We start from the raw sequence: 26,533 nt of genomic DNA on the forward strand, positions 1-26,533 counted from the left end.
GACACAATTCACAAAGTGCAGACCCACTGTCGTCTTCATACTCACACACACACACGGGGCGTGAATTCAGCTGTCATGTTCCAATCAGCCACAAGATGGACCCAAAGTAATGTGAAGAGAGCTGCGCAAATGACAATGGTGGAAATCATCATTTGGAAAATAGCAATGGCATACATTTTGGCATGTCAGAGCAAGAAAAACACAGGTGGAACTAATAACATTAATAATGTATACACTGTATTCTGTCATTGACAAGGCTCCCAGGGACACCTCATCAAACACAGCCATTTCTAATGTCATTAATTGCACCTGGGTTTTACCTGCTGAGTCAAAAATACTCCCCATAAAACCGTCTATAAAGGAAGTTTAATAAAAAAAAATTGTACAAACTAACAGAAAACCGTCAATTCCATTCATCAAATAGAAACAGTGTCCATTTTACATGTTTTTATTAAAGTTGCATAAAAGTGTAACAAAATTGGGCAAAAACAAGACCTGTTGTTGATATTGCTACATTTGTTTGTTGGTTTGATCTAATCATTGTCCAAAAAAATCACCACCACTCCTTCAATCCGCATGGTTTAGCTCTTGTATTTAGCCTCAATGATAATAATCAGTATATATATTTTTTGCAATTTTCCCCAACAGTAAAAAAACAGACTTCTCAATAACAGTCTAAGAAGGTATAATCCAAACCTGGATTTAGAGATGAAAATCCATTCAGATTCAGCTACCAATTGAACCTTCGTGGTACAGTTCGACCAATCAGAACGTCTCCAGTAAAGCGCAGACTGTTTGATTTGGAAGAGGCACCAGGAAAGCAAAAGCAATCAGAACAAAGTGTATCTGAGTGGATTTTTTGTTCAGCTATACGTTAATCCAAGGCCTGGCATCAAGAAGTGTCATGATCACAATAAAAACAGACCAGTATTCAATGTAAATGTAAAGAACATTGTTTCATCTAAACAAAATCACTGTATCAAGGCCTAAGTATTAAACACTCACTTCTAAAAAAAAAACAAAACAAAAAAACAAAAACAAAACAACAGAATCTCATTTTGTTTTTCAAAAAAAAGAGAGAAAAGGAGCGACAGAAGATCTGAGACTCTCCATGTGCCGCAGTTCTGCTCAGTAACACACGTTTTTAGCAGTTTGTGTTACCTTTTTGAAACTGAATGTCTCCCGTTTATTTGGTTTGTGTAACATAAATAATACCTAAGGCAACATCTGTTTTATTTTATTTTTTAAAAAAAAGGAAACTGAAGAAAGGATATATAGGGAAGGATGGACAGAAGGACAAAAATGGATGGGAGGAGGAGAGAAAGGATGCCAGGGAGGAATGACAGAGCAGCAAGATGAATATGGGCCAGAATGTGTCTACATGTTTGCGTGTGTGTGTGTGCGTTTCAGTGCTGAGAGAGAAAGGCACAGACAGCGGAGGTCTGCTGTCACCGCAGGTGTTAACAATTGGTCACAGGAAACACAGCAAATGTTTCTGCCTCTCCTATTGGCCGACGAGCTTCGGCCTCTGATTTGATTGGCTCAGCGTCAGAAACAGATGGCTTATTCTCTGAGGTGATTGGCAGCTGCAGCGGGGGAAACGCGGATTTCGCAGACAGCTATGGACCTGTCTCTCTCTCTCTCTCTCTCTCCCTTTCTCTCACAGCACTTGGTGTATATGTGTGTGTGTGCGTACACATCTGTGTGAGAGGCAGCTGTGTTTGCTAATGTGTTTCCTCCGCCTTAAGGGTGGCTTGTGTGTGTGTGTGTGTGTGTGAGAAAAAGAAAGAAAACAGACAGGGAGAGGGGTAAATGCTTTTAGACAGCTTCAGTCTGAAACAGTGGCCTCCGTCCCTCATACTCAGATGTCTCATTGGTGGCTCTGCTGATGTGACAGGCAGAGGTCGGCACAAAGTCTCCACATCAGCGCAGAGCTGAAAAGACATTTTCAGAGTTTCCGTGTGCATGTGACTGCTCCGAACTGATGTCTGCCAAACACAAAACAATGAGGTGGATTAAATCATTTCTTAGAAAAAAAAAGGGAGGGACAGTGAGAAAGAGACAGAGAGGAGGGGGGTGATTAAAAAAAAAAAAAAAGAAAACAAGGCAGCTTTGTTCCAGGTCCCCCTGTCGGACTGTCAGTGTGTGTGTGTGTGTGTGTGTGTATATGTGTATATGTGTAATGTGTTAAACAAAATGTCTCCAGAAAACAAAACAAAACAGGAACCAGTCCTATACTAGAAATCAAATTTGTCGTACAGAACAGCAGAATATACAGGCCAAGAAAAAAAAAAAAAACACTCCTATTATGAATGTTGCTGTACATTATGTAGCAACATACACACGTAGCATTTAGCAACACACAGACATACATATGTATGTGCAGGCTGGACAGCAGTGGCTCCTAAACAGCCTCTCTTAAGACTGCACTACGCATTTCCTGCAAGGATCTGAATTCTAGTCAAGCACACCCAACCTAAAAGAACCTACTTCTACTCTACCCTCAAAGGAAGATTTTAAGTGTAAAGCTGGTCGGAGCGTACCGTACGACCACCGCAGCCAACCAGTGACTTTCTTTTAGGTTCAACCACTATTCCAAGGATCAGATTTGCCTCCCTGCTGCACTAAAGATACACCATACAATATTCTTTGTGGTCAGAGGATCAGATTTTCCTCCCAAAATGTCATAGTGCAGATCTTTTTTTTCCCCATCAGACACACACACTTTAAACGCACCACTTTAGCAAATGCCTCTGATTAAGGGGGGAACTTATTAGTACTGAACCCGAAAAGTTAATTCATTAAAAAAAACTAAAGTCAAGTGAATAACCCCATGCCCTCAAACCGAACAAGAAAACAGCATAAGAGTAACGGTTGGTTGCTGGATCATACACAATTTTAAACCCCTTGCAAATAACGAAATAAGGAATTCTCATAGGTGGAGACATAAGCGGTGATTGGCTGCTTCCTCCTTCCCAACCCTCCTCCCTCACCCTTCCATCGTTCACCCTTCCACTCTCCTCTTGGCTGTTGCCGACTCTGTCTCTTGTTCCTCTTCCCACTCTCGGCTGCTCCGCTCCCAGTAATTATGGGATTCATCTCATCTCAGCTCCCCTCCTCTTCCTCCTCAGACAGATGGAGTGTGGTGCAGGGGAGGGTGGGAGGAAGAGGAGCTGGATGAGGGAGAGAAGCAAAGCCAAATAAAGGGTGATGGAGGGACAGGAATGGGAAAAAAAAATGCCTGGATTAAGACCAATGAATTGCTTGTCATCAACTGGTAATTACAAATTCTTCACTTTTTATTTTCTCTGCTGATAGTTTTTAAGGAGGAAGTCCAACAAACAAGAGGAGAAGGTAAAAAAAAAATAAAATAAAAGCAATTAATGGGACCGGATCCAGGCAACGAGAAACAAGGATGAGATGAAAAGAAAAAAACAAAACAAAACAACAAATTAGAAACTGAGGGCGCAACAACAAGAGGAAACAAAGTTCAGTTTGCGTACTTCAAGATGATCCTCAATGGAAGAAAACTGACATTAAAAGAAAAAAGAATGGAGAGCAATAGGAAGACGAGAGGTGAGGGCTGGAGGTGGAGGGTGGGAGGGGGTGTAGGAGGGGAGGAGGAGGAGGAAGAGGGACGCCATCATTTCTTCTGAGGCGTGGAGAGCTTCTGCATCCCTCGGATCTTGTCGAGCAGCTCTGAGATGAAGTCCTACGGGGAGACAGGAGGGACAAAACACACATGAGGTGGATTCAGAAATAAAAAAAAAAAATTGCATTGATTTGGGGGTGAAGCCTCAGGGGCTTAGAAGGATGGAGGGAAAGGAGGAAGGAAGGAAGGAAGGAAGAAAGATTTCTTACCTCAGTAGGCTTAAAACAGTCGACCAGTAAGTCCTGTACAACAAATAAAGACAGAATGACATTATGCTTTGTTTCTGCACACGTATGTGTCCCTGCATGCATCAACAGAAGCATGTGAGCGTGCCCTACCTTGACCCTGGCTGCCCGTTCGACGTCACTGGGCATATCCAGCAGCTCATCCACATCTATCTCAAGTTCTGGGATGGCCTCCTCCTGTGACACGGATAATAAGAGAAGAAGAGAACAGAGCACATTTAGAGAAAGAAAAAAAAAAATCAAAGTGTGAGCACTGTTTGGAAAAAAAAAAAAGAAAAGCCGGCTGGTTAACACGGCTCCTGAGTAACCAGCAGTGACAGCTCACTGTCAGAACCTGTTTCATGGACACAAGGAAAGAAATCCTCATCATCCCCTCTATTCTTAGTCCCTGTGTTTATGTTATGTGGTTGTCCACGAATAGATCCGGCACTGGCATTTCTGTCTCTCTGTGTGACGTGGTACGCTGACTGATGAGTGTGTGTTTCTGAGCACTAGAGGGCGCTGTCCTCCCACCACCCCACATGTACATGGCAGAAAAGAGAGAGACAAAGAGAAACATGGAGAAAAAATAAATAATCTCTCTTTCCTCCTGTTTCCAGTCTTTATGCTAACAGCCTTTGGATGAGGCTTCATATTCAGTGTGCAGATATGAGAGTGGTATCGAATAACTATGGTTTAAACACCTGCTAACATTTGTGGTACAGAAGAAAGACACCTGAAACCTGTAACATGTCTCAGGGATGTAGATCTGGTTTGAGTTGAAACTAAAGGTCTGTGTTAGAAGTGAACACAAACGCCTTCAAATCTAACGCACAAACCGGGCAGCATTTATTTTCGCCTCCCTGTAAACTGCTGACTGTCACACTGCTGCTTCGGTTGAAAACACGCAGCTTTAAATCTCAGAAGAGTGAAATCTGCTCCACTGAATCATTTAAAGTGACTTTACTAACAGGACGTGGTTTATTAAAGAGATAAAACTGAATCCACTGGGAGTTTGTCTTTGTCTCTTTCTTCTTCCCCCTTCTCGCCAAACCTTCTCCCCTTCGCTCACACACACTAGCTCAGTGTGCGCTATCAAAGCGGTTCACCACTGATGACAACACAACACACAGACAGACACACACGCTCGCACAAACACTCATTTAGCCCTCTTTTGCAGCTCAATTGCTACCCTATATTCATGTCATTCTCTAGGAATCTCTCTCTCGCTCTCGTCCTCCCCCTCGGTTAGAGTTGCCCACACCAGCTGTCTCTGCACCTGCCCAACTGCCCCCTACCCCATCTCACACACACATATAAAGTCAAGTAGACTCACAGACACACACAAAGACAGGCACAGCATGCTGCGTGTGCACATTTGTGTGTCACATCAACCAAATGGTAGGTTTTCTTTTTTGTAATGAAAACTCAACATCACACACACCCTGTCTGTTATACACACCTCACACACACACACACACACACACGGATTAAAGAATTACAAAATGATCATTACTAAGTCTGAGCTGGATGAAGAGTGTGTGAGTGTCTGTGTGTGTGTGTTAGTGTGAGTCTGTGTATAGAAAAGGACGGGATAGAAGGATTTATTTTGGAGCAGGACGGCCTGTGTGTGTGAGATAGACACTGGAGGTGACAGACAGACTTACTGTCAGCAGAGAAACACACACACACACACAATAGATTACAGTAAGCAACAGCGGTACAAAAACTACACACATACACACATACGCACAAGCTTGTAATCGTACAGAATTTCAAAATTAAAGCTGCAACAGACAGACATGAGGGTGAACTTCTACTGAAACACACATGCTTACACTGCAGACATACTGATTTACACACACACACACACACACACACACACACACAGTCCTTTCTCTCTGTCTTTCTCTTACACACACACACACACGAGTCTGACACAAAGACTCATCTGCACAACACGTGGGCTCCATGGGCTACTACATGCTGTAAAAAAAGAAAAAAGGAAAGAAAGACAGGAAGGAAGAAAGAAAAAGAAAGAGAGCGTAACGAATGGATATAAAAATAAAAGCTGATCCAGTGAATTCTGATTTTACTTAAATGTCTTGAGAAAACCTAAAAACCAACCTGGCTCTATGTTAAATAAATGAGATGTAATGCAGAACCTGCTGTTCAGTGTACTGGAGAGCATAAGTGATATTAATACCGCTTACTCGAAAATGGTTTGAGAGACAACATGTTAAATCTGCGAAGGGGGAAGGGAACGCCAAGAGGAAGGAAGGTAAGAGGCTAAGAAGCATATCGAGAAGAGGGAGCAGCTGAGCGGAGCAGCCCGAGAGAGAGAGAGAGAGAGAGAGAGAGAGAGAGAGAGAGAAGACGAGGCGGGGGAGAGGAGAGAGAGAGAGAGGGAGAGAGAGAAGACGAGGCGGGGGAGAGGAGAGAGAGAGAGAGAGGGAGGGATGTTGAAAAAGGCCGGAAGACAGGCTTCAGAGAGGAGACACAAAGAAAGCAGGGAATCACGAGGGAGGATTTCCAAAACAATCCTGTAGACTGACTTAGTGAACTAGTCTGGAGTCTGGAGGGGGTTTTTACTGTTGGCTGCAGATGTGATCTGGACTATAAGATGGCTCCGAGGGATTGGCACACACTGCAGGCTTGTAAACAAAGCAGCACAGTGTGGAGCTGCAAATCTTTATGGTAACCATCCAAAAAACATCTGTATCTGTGTTTAGGTTTTTCTGATACAGGATATCACAGTAGCCATGCTGCAAATGACTGAGGTGTTTCCACTGTTCTGGAGCAGGTTAACAGTGGACAGAAGATCAGATCAAAACCTGTCATCAGCCTGACTAATGACCAGTCAGATCACTGGAAAAAATGGAGTCGGCATTCCTAAAGGATCCTGACATGGACGGAACCGAGTTTATAATAAAGTGACAAGTGATGCGGAGAAGCAGAGTCACATTTTTCATATAGTTATAGGCTTTAAAACAGCCTAATGAATGGTTATTATAGCTGCATATTAACTGCACTAAGTTTGTTTTATTCCAAGTAGTATTCGTGGCAGTGTAGATGTTTGATTAGTGCTGCTCAGATTCATATTAGTTAGTAAATCTTTATAGACTCAACAGGATAATGACTGGAAATAAAATATACCCACTCTCGCCTTTGACTGGAAAAGAAACCGCACGCTGTTAATGAGCTTAATAATTTATAATGCTGCAGTCAAACAGGCATTAACTGCTTCAGTCATAGACCTTATCAAGGATTTTATTTATAATAACTTGTTCATTGTATGACAAAAAAACCCCAACACCAATTATAAAGAACTATGGATTATCTATGAATAATCCTATTATTATTTAAACTTGATCACTGAACAAAAAACACTATTTCCAAAAGCTTATGTAATGATTCACATACTTATTAAAGCTTTAATTTTAATTGTAATTTCTGATTATTATTCCTAATGTTTCAGCAGCTTCTTATTCTGTCCTACTTATATGACTATATTGTGCTTTTCCCCTCTAGTGAACATGGTCTTGTCTGGATTAGTAAACCGTTCATCAACTGATAAACAACTGAACTGAGCCAGCTGATAAACAGCTTCTAGGAAAACCAGTGTTAGGCTCGGTGAAACCAGCTAATCCAGAGACAGCTGACCCCGCTCAGTGAAACAGACCCCCGGTGACTGTGACGGCCACAGCAAATTATTCACATCATTTTCCCGCCGTGACCTGTGTAGAGGCAACTGCGCTGGTTCAGCTCCTCCACCTATTTATTCAGGCTTTTCCTTTAACTTGTTGCATCCATCGGTGGGTTATAAGGTAAATTAACTGAAGCTGAACCAGAATTACACAACGCAAACCTGCTCAGCCTGAACCACCAGCATCACCTGAGACACTGACTGATAACCTGTCAACTGGCACGTGGACTCACTGTACTGTGGTCTTTAAATTTAATTACACTGCTCCTGACAAGCTCGCAGACATGATTCACACAGCACCACACTGTGAGAGAGCAACAGACAGACACACTGTCTGTCGGGGTGGGTGGGGGGGGGGGTGCCTGCAGAACAGAGCAGAATCAGATGTGACAGTATGAGAGCGTATTTGTGTGTGTGTGTGTCGGTCATAGTACTATTCCTCTCACAGGGGGCTGTGTAGCGGCTGCAGGCCTGGACAGATCAAATGCCAGATACAGCTCACTCACCGGAAAAACATAAGCTACACACACACAAACACACACACACAGACACACAAGTAGGTCAGTGGCCTGGTATTACAACAAAAAGGCAGACCATGGCTTCTGTAAATATCTCTGGAAAGAGAACTAATGAGACAGAGAGATGAAGAAGTAAAGTCAGGGTTTCTCGGAAGTTTGGTCAAAGACTTTACTTATTAATAGACTTAATCATGCGTCAACAGTTTTTATTTTAGCCTGACTTGATTTCACAGTATTTTAACTGAACTCAGATCTGATTAAAACTTCCAACACTGTGACTGTGAGGAGCTGATTTGCAGCTATAAAGAACAGAGACACGTGTAATGCAATTACAGGCAACACACACAGTGAAACATGAACTACGCAGATGTTCCAGTGCGAGAAGAGGAAACTCTCAACTGCAACACATCAGCGCATACAGACACATGGCTCATGAAATGACTGTAAAACACCACATTAAATGTAACACATGGATAGAAGCCAGTTTTTTTCATCAGTGTTGGAAGCTCCATGTGTAAGTAGGTCGCAGAGGCCACCTACAAGGATTACACAGCATGGATTCCAGCGATAACATGGTACATAACTATGATAGGATCTGTGTAAACTGTGTGTGTAAACTTGTGTGATTGTGTAGAAGAAAGTAACATGTAAAGAATTATCCAAAGGCTTAGGTTTACATGACGGATGGTAAACAGCCACTTTTGCTTCTTTCTTAACGCCTCAGACACAAAACTAGGATAAAAATAGTCTGGACTTCAGGATGGCTGATTGCCCGCTCTGCTGAAAAGACAAAAACAATGTTTTGGCTCTGTAGACTATAGGGAGAAAGAGGAGGGTGGGGGGAGGGAGGGGTGTTAGGGGAGAAGGAAGCTGGAGACAGGGGGAAGTGATGGCTGGAGCAGACAGGATGGAGGAAGGAGGAAGAAGTAGGAAAAGTGGGCCACGTGGCGCTAAACAAAGTCACCATTCACTGCAGTTTCCTTGTGTGTGTGTTTGTTTTGACCCGTCTGGTAAAGTGATACTTTATCCGTCCATCAGAAGAGAACCAGACTGCTGTCTGCTCTGTTTGCTCCTTTTATGTGCGTCTCTTGTTAATTATTTCCCATTTTCTTGCACAGCGTTGGAGAGACATGGGAACTGCAGACGGCGAGAGAGGAGAGGCTGACGTGTGATCTCTTACATGGAGAAAACTTTACACCGCTGCACCATCACCACTCTGTGCTTTTCCTTTTCAGTTCAGCCAAAGTGTTTATACTGTATGTGTGTGTGTGTTGGAGAATGGGTGAGTGAGTCTGTGTGTGTGTGTGTGTGCTCCATTAAAACTATTACCCTGGGCTGGGCTGCTACAAAACATGTACCTGTAACAACGACAAGCCACAGACACACTCGCACAGCCGTGTGCAGGCAGTGTGAGCACGGGCATTGCTGAGATTGTTTGACTCTTAGTGTGTTTTGGTTCATGCTGCTGAAAGAACATAGTGTCCCACACACCAGTTTTACTGCTCTGTATCACTACCACCGACGGAAGAAAGGTGCTGGTACAGTGTCGTTTAGTTAGTGGATCAACTGGTCAACAAAAGTACAATGTTTGAACCAAAACAGCTGATTTTCTGCCTCTTTGCACTCAAAAAAAAGGATGTTAAACGTCTTTAACAGAGAAACCTACATTGTGCTTTAATCGTCTTTGTCTCATGGTCCAAATCAAAAGGCCTGAGCCATGAATCATTCAGCACATTGTCAATACTTAAAGCTCAGCTGTTGAAACAAGCTGTAATCGCGAGGCGTTCGCTGAGGTGTGCTGAACGACAGATGAACATGAGCGTGAAGGGGGGGTGAGTACAGGGATGGGCAAAATAAGACAGGTGGCTCGAGGCCAGTGAAGAAACATGGTTGAAAGAAACGGAAAATCTTGATAAAATATCTGGATGTTGACCAGGTTTGACAACATCCAGGTTACAAAAAGACGAGATGAGCAACAGAGAAGAGATACAGCTGAAAATCACCAGGGTAATGTAATCAATCATCTACTAATACGAGTATAGCATGGTCTTGTTTAACATATATTTAAAAAAATACATATTCCTACATTGGTGAAGTTCAGGATAGAGGCGATTTAAGGATGAAATACATATTCATATTATTTGAACATGGATGCAGAAAGGAGTTTTTAAAGGTAACTACAGTTCACACAGCCTCACAGATGAGGTGATAGGCACACCTTCAAACTCCCACGTCGTATGCATGTGCAGGCCTGTGTTTTCAATAAATACTGACTGATTGAGCAAAGTACGATGTGCAATAGAGCTGGAGTTGAGCCAACACCGAACATGGGACTCCAACACAGAAACTACAAAGACAAAAGCATTTTGTGATGTTCCTCCCCACAGCTCAGATTTTATTTTGGTAAATTTTAGTAAGTTATGAATTGGTAATTTCCACTGAGTGAAGTAGTTACGGTTAAGCCGGCAGATAATGTGCAAATATCTGCAAGCAGTGCCTGTGCATGGCTCTGTACACACCTATAGAGACACACTTTACTTTATACGATGGCTCAGTGGCCCCTTTGTCTCTTTTCTCATCCAAAAAAAGACATAAAAAATATTCTAAGCTGAAAAGTTGCCTGCAAGGCTTCTCGAAGTGGTAATTCATGACACCCTTGTGACTGATCTGGTAATTTTGTCTCCTGTCATCTGATTAACACAGAGAAACACACACACACACAGAGGATGAGGCCAGCATAGAAATAGTGGAAAAACACTGGGCATGAACCTACTTCCTGTCATGCTCCCTCTCATCTCTTTATCTTTATGTCTCCTTTGATGCCCTTCCTCTCTCTGTGCTGCTCGTGTATAAATCACCCTCAGTGCTTCTGCAACAGGGCAAGTCATAGTGTCTGGTCCACCTTGCTGTGGGCATGATACCACTTATAACAGAATGAGAGAGAGAATATACTGTCAGAGTAAGGGAGTCATCGAGGGGTCACTCATCGCCTGCTGCTTTCCATCCCCCTTATATCTACCTCTGTGTCACACACACGGACGCTTGCTTATCAGGAATCTGCAGGTCTTACAATAACAAACACATCACTATTGCCAGCTTCCTTTCTTAGGCTCTTTTTCCTAACACCAGTTTAGGGTGACAACAACATGTTTCTGAAATGTGTGACCCCAGAAAATAGAAATTTACAAAATAAGGGTCTCTTCTTGTTCACTTAAGTACTGAATGGGTTAAAGAACCAGCTCATTCAGCTACTTCCTGTCTGGGAACATGACCTTGGGAGATAACGGGGGAGGGGAGTTTGAAGGTATCTGTGGGAAGTGGCAAACTGAGCGTGTGTGTGTGTGTTAGAGTTAACAGCCACACTTTAAGAGTTGACAGAGTGACATTAGTATTGCTTGTGTGTGTGTGTATGTGCACACGTGCAATTAATCTAAGTGGTGACTGACTGCTGTAATGAATATGTGGCCTCACACACAACCATGAACCATAAACCACAGCAATCAATAATCAATGCAATACAATGTACTTAATCTAGTCTGGGGTATGCAGGCATTAACATGTCGTGTGTGTTACTGTGCACCTTTTCTTTGTGTGTGTGTGTGTGTGTGTGTGTACGTCTGTGTGTGTGGTTGATCTGCATCTCTATTGCACATCTAATCAGTTGGATGTACTTCCTCCCAGGAAGAATATGATGTCCTGTTTTGAATCATATGAAAAACAGAGAGAAAGAGCTTCAGGCTAAACAGCTGAACTGACGCAGTCTCTGTACAGTCTGTTTACTGTCAGGTTAGAGAGCAGAAAATACTATTTATTTCTTTTATCAATCGTATTTTCTTTACTTAGTATCTTCCCAAGATTATCTGTGTTGTTTCTTCCCACTTATGAAGGAAAACATTACAAACACAATTTGTTAATGCATCTCTACATGTATCTATTGGAAGTAATGACACACATAGCTCCTTAATGGTATTGTTCTATTAAAAAAACCCTCTTAAAACAACATGTACCCCTCATTTAGTACATCCTCCCAGAGCTTCCATCTGTTTTGACTCTGCAGCCCTGTCAGGCGTCCTGCTATCTCACTACAGATAAAAATGCAAAAAAGGGCTCTGTCATGTAAAGTAAAAAAGAAGCAGAGCCTCCAGAGTCTGCCGGTGGTGATGTGGGCACGCTGTTGTGTATCGGTGCTGTGTGGGATGGCTTCAGACTTACTGCAGGAGAAAGCCAAACCAAACAGGCTCCAAGTACACAGAGCATATCTTCATATGATGCCAGGAAACATTCATCACTATAATTAAGATGCAGGCATAGAAGTTTTTGGTAGTTCTCAGTCTGTAATTAGGTGACAATAGCATATATAAATATAGCATTAGTAAAACTGAAAAGATGCATCGTCATATAGATTAAAGGAGGCGATGACAGAGACGTTTTAGTGAACATGGTTTGGCCTTTTTGCTAGACAAATAATTTATGGAGTAACAATGAGGGACAATGTCCTCTGCGTCTTTGTCACAGAGAGCTAACCAATCAAATATCTGCAGACACTCAGTAGATATTTAGCAACCATCATCAAAGCAGACTCTCACTCTGATGTGGTTTTCTGTCAAAACTGCCACATGGCTCCAACCACAATATCATGACATTCAAGTTTAATCTTCTAACACCATCAGACTCCATTCAGAGCGCGCACACACACACGCACGCACGCACAAACACACACACAAAACCACAGTTAAAAAATCTATTTGCAGAGTAAATGCAGAATGTCACCCAACCTTGACCCCCCCCCAAAAAAAGCTGCCCACAGTCATAGCTGCTCGCTGTACGGTTGAATGATTCACACATCAGCTTGTTTGGCCTGACTGAACAGTTCAGTGGTTTCTGTGTGTTGACTGGACACGTCTGCGCTGCAGCCTCTCCAGAGAGACACTCTGCTGGTCCCTCGGGGTCACAACCAGCCCTGGGAAGACTTGTACTGGCAACGGCGAGATGCTGCCAGAGCTGGAGCTCAGCCACTGTATCACACTCACTAACTGCTACATGAGGACAACGGTTTGTCCCTGCTGCTGCTGAGACCGCACAGCGACGCCAGCCAGGCCAGCAACGTCTCACAAACACAACTGAAAACCAGGAAGTGACGGAAAGTGTACAAAGCACCTTTGGTTTTAACCTAACTTTCAATTTCCATGCTGCTTTTCTGATTTGCATAAAAGTGCTTGGGTGGAAACCCAACTTCAGTATGTGTGTGTGTGTGTGTGTGTGTGTGTGAGAAGGACACACTCACACACACAAAGAACATCCATCTCTCTTCAGCCCACTCTAATTACAAAATCCCTCATCTGAAATATGTGATCCCGACAGCATCTCAAGTGCCCACTTTCACCCTCCACCCCTACTCTCCATCTCCTCTTCAGTCTGTCATTTCTGCAGCAGAGAACAGAGGGCAGATCTGAGTGCCCCGCAGATCCATACGCAGAGTGATATCGATGGGTGTGCGCACGTGTGCGTGCGTGTGAAGGCTGCGTATGTGCAGGTGTGTGGGTGCAGCCTGGGGTGTTTTAACAAATTAATTTTGCCTCCTTCTCCTTTAATCAATTACTAATTATCATAGCACCGAAACACAGACATACAGAAAAGTATGTGTGGAAGACCACACACACACACGCAAGCGCACACACACACTCACAAAGCCTCTACGGCCCAGAGGAGTCATTACCACTACAATTGGACTGAAAGCAGAGATTACGTGCAGATTAAAATAAGAATGATACAAACACGGATTACAGCAGATTATCATTATGTCACTCTTGGCAAGAACTACTAACACATCCAAAGGCCTCGACATTCATTTGTTCATTTGCCATGTCATTCACTGAACGATTTATGCTTTTGTTGTGGCAGTTTGGAGCACGGGTTGAGCTTGACAACCCTTCAGGGTCACTCGGCTCCCATTAAAACTGCTTTTTCCATCAGTTTTCGTCCACTCTTTTTCCACAGCAGCTTCCATGTTTATTTGCGCAGGCTTTTAATTCATTCTGCCACGATCCAGACAAAATCTGAGTGGATATCAAAAGGGATTAGAGATTATAATAATTCTTGCATGCTGATCGATCGTTAACACAACCTCTGACTTTCTAAACACTGGCAACATATGGGGTGATCTAATAAGTTAATGCTGTGGTTCCATATTCACTTAATCACCAGCTCCAGGAAAAAAAAAAATCACAAAGTGGGAGATGCCAGTAAATAATGACAAAGAGAAACAAAAAACAGACACAGACATGGTATAAAACAGTAAACTACAACTCTGTCTGAATGAAGCTCTTATTTCTCCCAATGATTTTTCTTTTCTTTGGTATTTCTGCCTTTTTATATATTTTTGACAGTCACAGAGGAGAGCAATAGGAAAGGTGGGAAAGGGCCTGGGCTCGACTCGAACCCAGGTCACTGCAGTAAGGCCTCAGCTTTGATAAATGGAACGCACCCCACAGGATCATTAATGTATTTCTACTTTTCTTTCACTTTGCTTTAAAGTATTTGTTTCTTGTGGGTTTTTTAATTATCTGAAGTTAAAACATGTGACTAACTTTGACAAAGAGCCTCTTCTCACTCTCCTCAGTGACTGTACAGTATTAACCAGTAACATATTAAAGATTAAATATGGAGCTTAAGGAATGAATCAGTAACAGAGAACAATTAATGCTGTAGTTTTCACTTTTACTGCCCAGTGAATGACCTATTTTACTTGTTTAATCTTTATTTAGCTCAGGCGATGGTTTTGCTTACTGAGCGAGTAAAATAGATCCTGTGTCTGTCCCAACAGGATCATCCTCTCTCTTTTTTCTCCCTGGCTATTCTTTCATTCTCCTCTGAGGTTTGTACAGAAGCAGGATCAAACATTTCTGAGGGGATTTTTATGGCACTTACAGGCCAACCTAAGTAGACTAAAGTGATAATCCACCCAAAACCTTTTTCAACATAAAACACACACACACCCTGTAGGCTCGAAATGTGCCTGGAAAGGAAGTTTCTATGGACGTGTTCTCTTCAACCTTTGTCACCATTGGACTCTATTATATAAGATGGAGCAGAGAGCAGCTGCTGTTCTTTGTCTCTCATTCCTTCTTTCAAGTCTTTACATGCATTAATTCTACTGCAGATTTTTAGAACTTCACACTTGTTGATCTGTTCAATCAATACTCTTAATTCTACCATCCTGAGAATGGGCATATGTATATGTGTGTGTGTGAGACTGACTCCCTTCCTGATTAATCAGCAACTTGTAATCATTCCTGTCAGTCAGACACGTTGCCCAAATATGGTCATTTGTTCCTTCCTACCCAGAAAAGTTAAAGTAAATATAACACACACATAAAACACATGTAGTATTATTTTAAATTAAAAAGGAAACAGGAGTGTATCTATTTATGATGCAACACCACGCTAACGTTTTGTTTTGTTTTTTTTGGTACAATATTATTTGAGTTATCTGACAGAACTAACTGGTGACATTATTCCTCCGTCATCTTTACTGCCGGTCTGTTTGTCTGTGTGCCAGCTGTCTGTCCATCTGCCATCAGCCATATTAACCAGAGCAGTTTTCATAACAGCACAGGAATCCTGCCACATGACATCCAGCACATTGTGATACCCTGAAAGCTTAAGTTAGGTTTTGCACTGTGCTGACATCATGGAGGATATATGAAGCCAACATGGCACCGGTGCTCCAACCTGGCAACCTCTCCATCAGTGGCTGTCTGCCTGCCTACCTGACAGGGACATCAGGTCAGGGAGTCGCTGGCAAGACAGTCTGCTCCTGTAAACCTACCTGACCGTACCTACATCTATTGCTACCTGCTGAAAGCTGCAGCTATTTCATATTAGAAATCACATCCTAAGTCATCCATCAACATCTCTACATATGCAGTATTAACAGGGAAGTCATTGTGCACTGCCCCTGTACAGTCTGTTAATGAAGAACAATGAACACATTATACATGCAGCACAATGAGAGACGGTGAATAAAGCTATAAACTGACATATGCTTCCCTGCAATTACCCCACAGCTCAACTGGTGCCTGCTCTTAATGAACCTCCTGGGACTAAAATACACTCCTGAGTAAATCTGTGCTACCTCACTCAACCTGCAGACAGTTGGCATTACTCACAAATAGACTTCATGATGATAATGACTCCACACCGAGGAGCCGTGCCAGCTGCTGCCAACTGTAGTCGCAAATGTTAAGCATTAGGACAGTGACTTTGTTTCAACATGGAGGCCAATAAACAAGCATCACCAAAACCTCATATTCATCTCTCATTTAAAAGCAATGTTATAGCAACAACACCCTGGAGTCACATATAGTAATAAGACTGGCCTGTGTACTAGACTACATCACTGTTATGCCCATGCTTACTTTAAAAACACTCCTCATGAGTGCTGCAGCGTTCACAGAACAGATACCAGAAGCATATGTACAGTCTTAAATTACATTACTAATAAAAAAAATCCATTAAACAACACTTTGCTTCAGACCAGTGAGACTCAGAGACTCTATGAAACACTGCAGATCATTCAAAATAATGAGCAGAGACGCAAAGGAGCACTTCCATACATCACAGTCATTATGTTTATGGAAGCAAATATACAGTATTAACAGCTTCAGCCTGTTAACTGTTTACACAGCATCTGTTCTGCAGGAGGGCATGAAACAAGTTACTGCCTGCTGTTAGCGTTGCCCCACTCGAATTGTGATCTTTAAGGTAAAAGAGTTTTGTTAAACCGTTTATTATTTAATTCCTTCCCTTGGCTGACGGCCTAATCTGTATGAGAGAGGATGGAATGACAAGCTCATCGAGCTTAACTAGCACACTGAAACATAATACTGAAGGGTTTACACAGTGGAAAGGTGTGAGGCAATCAGTACGTACTGTAGAGGCTCCGCCGGCTGACACATGACCGAGCATTTGTCAGTGATTGTGAGAGACAACAAAGACACTGACACAAAACGCAAGAGGAAAAAAACTGTGAAAGAAAAATACACAAAACCCACACTAACTATTTATTGGCCCTGCCCATCAACTAAATGTGTTTGGAATGTAAACATTTAAGGAAAAGTTTGACTTGGTTGACAAATTTACTCTGTGAAGCCGAAACGCACACACGCGATTCATGTGTGAATCGACAGGTGTGTGCCGAGCAGAGGGAAAGTTGTTGTTGGGCTAATAGTGTTTATTTTTCAGTGTGCTCTATGAGTTTGTCTCACTCCTTCTTTCTCACAAACTTCCTGTGACACCAAGCATAAACATTCCTCCGAATGACTCACATCCCTCATTCTCTCTCCCTCACCATCCCTCGCTTTCTTCATCCACGCTTGGTGTTCTTTACTTCCTTCTGATCTTACTCACACACCCGCCCAAAAAAAAAAAAAAAAAAAAAAACACACACACATGCTTAGTCCTCCTCACTCACAACATTCTTGGTGGTCTGTCTCCTCTCTAACTTGGTTAATTAATTCCCTCACTTGTCTTAAAAACGCTCACATGGTCAGTCAGTAGGTCACACTACAGTGCATGCTGACTCACTCTTGATCAAACAGGAAGGGAATTGTGTGTTCACCATGTAGAACCACATGTAACCTATTAACACAATGTGTGCATGTCTATTTCTGTGTGCGAGTGTATATGTGTGTGTGATGTGATGTGGGGGAGTGTTTACAAAGACACACTGGGGTCTTTCACTCCCGCTGTGTAACAACCACTCTTTGTAGTCACCCTCTTACGTACTGGGAGTGAAACGGGGTAATACTGATTGGTATTCAGTCCTTCAAGTGTAAGGTTTGAGAAAACGTCGCACACCCTTCATGTGTGTTTTCGTGCATGTGTGTGCGCGTCCTGTGACAGTGTGAAGTCGGTAAAGGAGGCCAACTTAATCCGTCACCAGCAAAGCTATGAAACTACAGCTGTTCCCACAGTTAGACTTCCCCCTCACTCATCTCTCTCTGAAGACTCACTTGCACAGACACACAACACCAGGATGCATCACTTCTTTATCTGACTGCAGTTGGAGACCACAACAGACTCAAAGTGAAATTTAGGCAACGCAATTAAGGAATAAGCAATTTCCAAAGTTCCTCATCGGGACACAATGCAACCAGAAGAGCATGTACTGTTCATTATAGTGTGTTTGTGTAGTAATGCTGACAAACATAGTGGCTAAGGAATTAGCAGGTCGGCAATCAGAGTCTCGATCAGATTCAACAACTGATGTGGTGAAACACTGCTCCTCTTTGACAAAAGCCAAACAGCCTTAAACTGCAGAAGCTGGACTAAAAACACACAGAACAAACTGTCTTCTCAGCAATACACAAATTAGTTTAGTGCTTTACAACACCTTAAAACTCAAGGTGAGAAAAAGTCATTTAGTTCATTCATTCAGCCAGTCACTCAGGAGTTATGGAAATGTTTCCAGTGCCTGATTGACTGCTGATTTCAGTGAGATAATTGTGACTCTCGTTGTATTTTCTCAGTGTGTATAGCATGCAATAGCAGGGGACACATGTTACAAAAACACACTCTCCCTCTCTGACATCCCTGCCTACTCCTACTACATTTTCCTTCTCCTCTTGCCATCTCCTCTCGTTTTCTTTTTTCCCTTCTCTTCCCCCGTTCATTGCATTCCTGCTCACCAATCCTGCTTCTGTTCTCACTCGTATCCCCATCTGTGTTTATGTGTGTGTGTGTCTGTGTGGCCACGTAGGACCCTGGAGTTTGGGGATTGGTCCGCCCACTCGCTCCACTGTTAACTATGTAGGTACTGGTCAGCTTCTGGGCACTATGAGCAGAAAACACAGCAAAACCGAGAGAAAATAATTTACTGACAAATAAACTTTTAACAGCCCAGTTACCATGGAAATGGCAGCAAGGCAAAGAATTTTAATCATTTTACTAGAAGCAGAGTTGTGGACTTGATGAGTACAACCCCCACTTTTCTTTTCCCTAGAGTGAGCACAAACTCACTTAGCACTGTATATAAATAGGCAGTAATAGAGTGGAGACTCTATAACAACAGAGAAAGTGTACACAATAGTATGCTATACTATAAAAAAAACACTCCCTGATTTTGTTATGTGCCACATAATGCTCCACATTCTCCGAGTAACCCAATCAACAACAGAGGTACCTACTGGGGGTATGAGCACCACTGGTTGGGCACCTAACAAAACCAGGAGTGTTTCTTTAACAAAGCAAATGCCACATTAGCATCAAGTGCAGGCATGTACAAAGCCCCGGCTAATATCATAACTGAATCTAATTATTATCCAGAGTAAAATACAGGGGCTTTTTGCAAATGATGCAATTTCACAAAGCTTTCTTTCACAAAATGGACACAACCCTTTTCTTTTTCCACTGCATGGTTAACCAACATAAACATTTAACAAGCCTTGTTGCCATGGAATCGTATGAAGGCTCGGCTCCTCGCTATTAACCATAGCAACTCTGACTGATAGGCTGACTAAGTAGCTGGAGGAGAATCTGACAGGCTGTCTGGCAGAAGCGACTGGCTTACTGCTTGTAGCATGTTTAAAGGGATTATATGAATGGGAAAATAGCTCATTATGAATTCCCTGCTGAACAAACTACATGCGGTTTTATTAGTCGTTGATATATGCATCCACAAAGAGACGGAGAGAAAGGGGTAGACTGATAGACAGGAAATAATGAGGGGTGACAAACGAAAATATGGATTGTGACATGAGTCACAAAAAGCGAGACGTGGCACGAAAAGGGGAAAGATGAAGAAGCGAGGAAGGTCAAAGAAAAAAAAAAAGAAAGGAGTAAAACCTAAGCCACATGCTCCTCGTCTTTGTCAGTGAACAGGGTTCTCCCAGTGCCTGCTCTGCTCCCTGACCGGCTAAAGCTGCTTCTCTAGTTACACTGTTTAGTAGCACGTGCTCCACATTTCACTGTCTAAATGAGCCCAATGTGTCTCCATCAGTGAACCCACTGTAAATTAATCTCTTTGTTGTCTAACAGCCTAGGCAGAGACGGGATCCAGACAATGAAAAAAGAGGGAACTACTGTGGATAGGCATTGTCGTTAGAGATGTATGAGGAATGTGTGTCCAAAAATGTGCTATAAACCATTAATTTACACAATTTACAAAAGTATAATCTGAAATGCCACAAGAAATCACCAGGGCTCACTATCTAGAAACAACAGATGCTGTCACTGTGCGTCCATTTGTGAAGTTTTTTTTGGGGGGGGGGGGTTCTTTGTGGCCCTGTTTACGCAGTTGAAAAGCAGACTCACAATACGCCATCAGCACATAAAAGCATGCATGACTGAAAGACTGAGTGGCCTAGCAAATGAAGGAAAGATGGACGCAAGATGGACGAATGAATGAATGAATCTACACTGAGAAGGAGAAATATCTGCTGTGGAAATTACACAGTGTCTCCTATCGATCGCTGGGATCCGAGGGCATAAGATGGATTAAAAATAAGATCTGAAAAGATCAGTATATCAAAACCACTTTGATTCTCTTTTGTTGAATTTTAAAAAGGTCCTACTAGAGCACAGCGCTGCAAAGATTTTCTCCTGAACGCATTCGCTCATACTTTTTTTTGACTCTACACAGCTTTGACACATAGCGCATTTATCCATTATTGGCAGACAATCAGAGCACACCGATTTTAAAATCCTCTGCAGGCCCTTTAATCACCTCGGCTGGCTTCAGAGTCTCTGTTGTACGCCTGCTACTTTATTATCCACATCTCACGGGATATCCCTCTGACTGCCATACGAAACCACAACGAAAGTAGGATACAAACTTAGTAGAGACAAATGTGGGACAGACTACAATCTGGTTTTCTTACAGCACATGATAAGAGAGGTTTCAGGTTTCAACTTTTTTCAAGTGAAAAGCTGGTGTGAGTGTGACTGTGCTTCCACCGACCGGCCTCCTGCAATCCTGTTTTTGATCTCCATTAGCCTACGAGGAATTCTCCAAACCTGTTAAGTCCTTGTATTCCTCACACCAGGAATAGAATGTGGGTCAATGCCAGCTCAGGAGAGTCGACATGAGCTTACCAACTACTGACGCCAGCAGCTACGGCACAGCTGCCGCCAGGTTACGTTAAAGCTGCACGGCTCTCCATGTGTCACCATGACCGAGGGGTTTGATGTGTGATGGTGCGAAGGGACTCTAAAGTTAACTACCACACCTGATGGTTGTGCACAGTCATCGCTACAGCCAGGAAGTTCATTATAAAGGCCCCCTGACAAGATGTATGACTGGACCCCCCACACTGAAGCATCAGAATCACTTCATTAGTTTCTTGCTTGATCAAAGCAGCTCACTCAGCCTCATCCAGGGGGGCAACAAGGGTCCCAGCTAAGACATAAACCAAAGACACAACCAGACAAGTTTTGTTTTTATTTATATTCTTATATTGAATTCTCACTAAAATAAAAAGTCATGCTTTGTCTAACCACAGCAGCTAAATAGTATCTTGGACGACAAAAAGTATTTCCAGTCATCCATTAATATTAGATAAGATGAATTCACAGGTGTGCTTTAAAACAGCTCCAGCCAATCAGAGCAGAGAACAGAGGCTGTCCATTTCATGATTAGGCTATAAAGCTGCATGTGCTACATTTAGCCTACCTGTGGGTGGGGGTGTGAAGTTTAACCACAAGCCTTTAATCTAACTGATACAAATGTCTGACATTAATTTATCACTTCTTGCAATGTTCACCTTGTTTCCCAATTCCCTGCCTTCATTACCTCATCTACATGTATATGGCCCAGATACTATAGGCTATAGAAGAAGCGAAGCTAGGCCAAAAGCAGCGACAAAGGGCCCATTAATGTTTCTTTGTCAAGTTTGCTTTAGGAGCAGACACAAAGACAAGCCCCTGAGCTGACAAACTGACTTATTAAGCAATACCGCGGAGCCCTATTACTTAGCAGAGCCGCCTAATCGATACGTTCGATCGGTTTCGAGGCCGGTTATTGTTAGTGTCTTTACCTCACAGTCGTAGAGGTCCGTTAGCTGATCGATAATCCACTCCTCCAGGTTCAGTCTCTTCCTCAGCTCCTTGCGGTCGTATTTGACGGTAACGCGTCCCTGCTTCCGAACTGGTGTCTCCGGTTCCTCCGTGGTGCCGGCCGGCGTCTGGAAATATACCCGGGGCTGAGGGCTCGTCTCCGGGCTCGTTACAGCAGCCATGATCGCTAGGTTTGGTCGGGTGGGGGGAAAAAAAAACCCGGAGGTGTGGAAGTGTGAAAGGGGTGACGGTGAAAGCAGGCGAACAGAGGTCCGTGGAGTGCTTTTCCGCACTGGAAAAAAAAAATCCCGACTGATAAACGTGCGACTTGAAATCCCCCGAAGAGACAGCGTTGGTTGGACCTGATGCTTTTGTTGTCCAAAAATCGCTCAAAGGGACATTGGCAGTGGCCGGCCGCTTCCACAACACAAACGGGAACGACGGATACGTTGTAACGTAAAGTGTAACCGGCTTATAGCGCTATTTACAGCATGCAAACTCTGCTTATATAAAAAAAAGAGAAGGTGGTGGTGGCAGCAGCAGCAGAGCCGGCCTCAACTCTTCATTGAGTACAAAGAGAAATCACACGTCTCTCTCTCTCTCTTTCTCTCTGTCCCCACGAGAGGTGCGTGCGTGCTCTCTGACTGGACTCGAGCGCACCGACGTAGAGCGCCTGGAAAAGAAAAAAAAAACACCCACAATGTTGATTTCCCTCCTCTTTCAAAACCATTTCACCCACTCTTTAACGTTTTCTTTTCACATAACATTTTCCCCATGAGCCCAGCTTTCAGATGTGACCCCCCCACCCCCAGAGTTCACTCCTCTCATTTAAACACAGTTCAACACACTAAGCACGAGGAGAACATGCTCTACAGCAGCTATCATCAAAATCAACAGACAGACGTCTTTGTCTTTCTCTTACCCAACTTTAAAAGACTTAAATTCATTATCCACAGTGACCTATTCAGACTTTGTCAATAGCTTAAACCTTTCAAACTTTTTGACTCTCTGAGCCTATTGTTTGTCATTGTGTGCACCATTATCCTGCCAGAGGCAAACCATTATATACTTAAGACCTCCCAGGCTTGCAGTGCATTGAGCAGCACTTAGACATACACAGTATTTACACAAAGACTTGCTTCAAGGATTTGAATGCTCATTCCACTAGTTCACAACAGTTAAAATGTCTCCTCCAGAATGTGTGAAATGTTTACAGGCAAAAAATTCACACCTATGTTTCACACATTGTGAAGAGATAAGTCTATATTTTGCAACATACCAAAAAAAAAGAAAAAAAAGAAAAAGATTGTATGTAACCCATGTTTGTGAAATTTAGTTTTACTCCTTTGAGATTATACCCTGGAGCAGCTGGATTTTCTAGTTTGGGATTGGGTTTTGGATTTTAAACTTTAGATGCTTCATCTCCAGGCGGATGGCGAGGATAAAACCACTGAAGGTGTTCCATTAACAGGAAACCAGTCACATTTCTTCACAGTTGGTCCTTTGTGTTGTAACAGCAGGGAACCCCACTCCCAGGCAAGGCTGGTTAATAACAAGAGTTTTAATAATAATAGGAGTGTGAAGTGAAGGGGGAGGTAAAGACAGGGAGAGCGAATTTATAATGTCTCTCCCTCCTTTGGAGTGTGTATGGGGGTGTTCACATCTGTCAGCATGCACATATTGGTGTGTGCATGTGTGTGTGTGTATCATACCAGGCCAAGAAACCATTTCATGGACAACCATGGCAACAAGACATAAAAACTTGAATTATTCAGTGAGCATGTCTGAAACTTACAGTTGAGTAAGCACAGACAGACCAACACACACTCGTACACACACACTGTAACTTAAACATTCATGTGTGCTTGCATGTCAAAACACACTGTCACTCCCAACAGAAAATAGTCACACGGTTACTATCACACAAAACCACTTGACACCGACCTAATGCGTCACCGCGTAAAAGAACAAATACATATGCAAACGTCTGCATCTGTACACCAGCTAAGTGGACTGAGTCTGACCTGTCAGTGGTATTTGGGACTTTTGACTTCCTGTCAGACACAGGCCTCAGGAGAGGAAGGTCAGTGTAATGTTAGCATGTAATATTAAAACTGTGGTGGCCATGGGGAAAGTGAAAAGTTACAACAAGCATATGGTATGGTATGTGTGTGAAAATGCTATGAGCTCAAATAATCTCATAAGAACATCAAGCTTGAAAATATTCAGAGAACTGAGCTTATTAGAATCTATACTGAGAATAAAGACTGGACATTGTTGTTTGTGTGTGGGAGCGTGTTGTATACTGCAACAAGTTCAGCTCTTATCAGGAGGACTTAAGCACCGTGGGAGGCCTGTACAAGACAGACCTGACACAGATCGGTTGTTGCCCAATACAGCAGTACAGTAGTCCTGTTCAGCCCACAAGCCCATGATGAAATGGTTGTCCTCTGTGAGAAATGTGTCAGCAGCTTAACTTTAACTCAAGTTTAAAGCTGCATGTAACAAGAAGCATGAATTGACACATTTCTAGACACTTTTTTTTCTTTTTACAAAAGTGGAAGATACAAAGTTATCTAATTTGGGAATGCAGGAAAGTAGCTAAAACTAGCTCCACCATGACAATCTATAAGTGCTCCTTATGCACTGAAACACAAGTATTAATAACCTAAAAATGTCCTATATAACAACATCTGTCTCAGGGGCCATGTTGATGCATACTAAGTACTTTTACTTTTGATACTCAAAGTACATTTTATTGATAAAACATCTGTGCTTTTACTTCAGTGCAGGACTTTTACTATTTTACTATTTTTACACGGCGGCATTGGTACTTTTATCTATGTAAAGAATCAGAATACGTCTTCTACCACCGCAAAGACATGCAAAGTAATGAACATTAGGGGAAGGGACACATCCTGTTGTCTATTCTCAGTCTCTACTTCCTCCCCCAGTAAGAACACATGCTCTAACATGGTCTGACTTTATAAACGTGGCTTTAAAAGCCTATTTATTTATTTATTTATTTATTTATCTACTTACAAACATAGACTAGTGAAAAGTTTGTGGAATTGCTATCAGAAATATAGACCTCCCTGCTTTGTTTCATACAAGGAGACAGGGGTTTTCCTTCCACATGGGGGAGCTGTTGAGCTGTTTCCCCTGTGCTGTCATCTCTGTGAGGCCATACAGAGAGGGTGCACCTGGAGAAACAACCTGAATGGGGCAAATTTGTCTCAGTATTTGTACACAGTAAATTGTATTTACTTTGCATGATGTAGTTTCTTGCCATTATACATTTTCTATAAGTAAGAATAAACTTCCATTTTGTTTGTCATTATAGAAACACCCTCTTTTCTTTATCCTTTCTCCACAAAGACCAGCACCTGTGGAAATCTACCAATAGAAGGTGATGACTGAAACCAGGAACAACTTTGGGCATGGGCCACCTAATGGTTGCCAGGGACACTACAAGCTGGAGCGGCACCAATGAGGAGGAAGAAATATTTTGCAGTCACTCCTGACTGAAAACCAAAAAATACTCAACAGAATCAAATATATTCTATTTCATACACGGACTGACATGATTTCAGGCTGCAACTGAAATGCCCGTCTCTTTCTGCATGACTGTCTTCCCCCAGAACAATAAATCTGTAGCCTGCACTGTCTGTGCGGCGTGCTAATGTATACAGCTAACAGTGGTTCTATCCTGATTCACTTGTGCAAATACACTTAAACTTAAACTCACAGATCACCGCAGCTGATAGGTGTGCGCATACACAGGTAGGCTCGCAGCAAAGCTCACAGCAGAGGACAACGGCGGCAGAAGTGAAGCTTGTAAGTCCACATTCCTGATGGTTGCACAATCAAGCCAGCTCTGCATGGAGGGGAGGGTAGAGGCACCTCATGACCACTAGATGGCAGTATAGGATTCTAATGCGGCCACGTGGAGGCGGTGGCTTTGTAAAACAGTAAAAATCAATGGTCATCATTAATACAATCAACCATGTGGAGCATTTTGAGGACTGCCAGCTGCAGCTACATTTACTTGGACAAAGTGGACAGTAATGAAATGGATCCCTCATGAAAATAAATCATGCTTCCTGGGCATATCTTTCTGCGTCATCTGTGAATGCCTCTTCTGGGGACTGAAAGTTGTTATCAGCTCTTCGCCTCCTCGCCCACATGATAGGTTTTCTTCATAACACATCGACAGTAACCCTGCAATGTTATGGAGACAGATGGGTCCCGTCTCCAATGAACTGTCAGCGATTTCAGGCCAAAATCTCAGCAGGGCTGTGGAGAGTAATCTGATCAACTTTTTTATTGCTACTGTTGACTGAGTCAGGCCTTTCCCATTAAAGCTAGTGTGTGCATGTGT

General features: G+C 42.7%; 1 protein-coding gene across 1 annotated transcript; it reads right to left on the minus strand.

The window, feature by feature from the left end:
• Nucleotides 1-349: 349 nt before the first annotated feature.
• Nucleotides 350-25,974, minus strand: ppp1r14bb (protein phosphatase 1, regulatory (inhibitor) subunit 14Bb). The gene is made up of 5 exons (XM_041031891.1): nucleotides 25,901-25,974; nucleotides 22,134-22,825; nucleotides 3,991-4,074; nucleotides 3,862-3,894; nucleotides 350-3,712 (listed from the first exon to the last, which is right to left on the minus strand). Exons 2-5 carry the CDS (start codon nucleotides 22,332-22,334, stop codon nucleotides 3,644-3,646), a joined length of 387 nt encoding a protein of 128 aa, XP_040887825.1. The 5' UTR covers nucleotides 22,335-22,825; nucleotides 25,901-25,974; the 3' UTR covers nucleotides 350-3,643.
• Between the last annotated feature and the right edge of the window lie 559 nt (nucleotides 25,975-26,533).

Source organism: Toxotes jaculatrix, chromosome 23 (assembly GCF_017976425.1).
Source record: "Toxotes jaculatrix isolate fToxJac2 chromosome 23, fToxJac2.pri, whole genome shotgun sequence".
Lineage (NCBI taxonomy): Eukaryota > Metazoa > Chordata > Actinopteri > Toxotidae > Toxotes > Toxotes jaculatrix.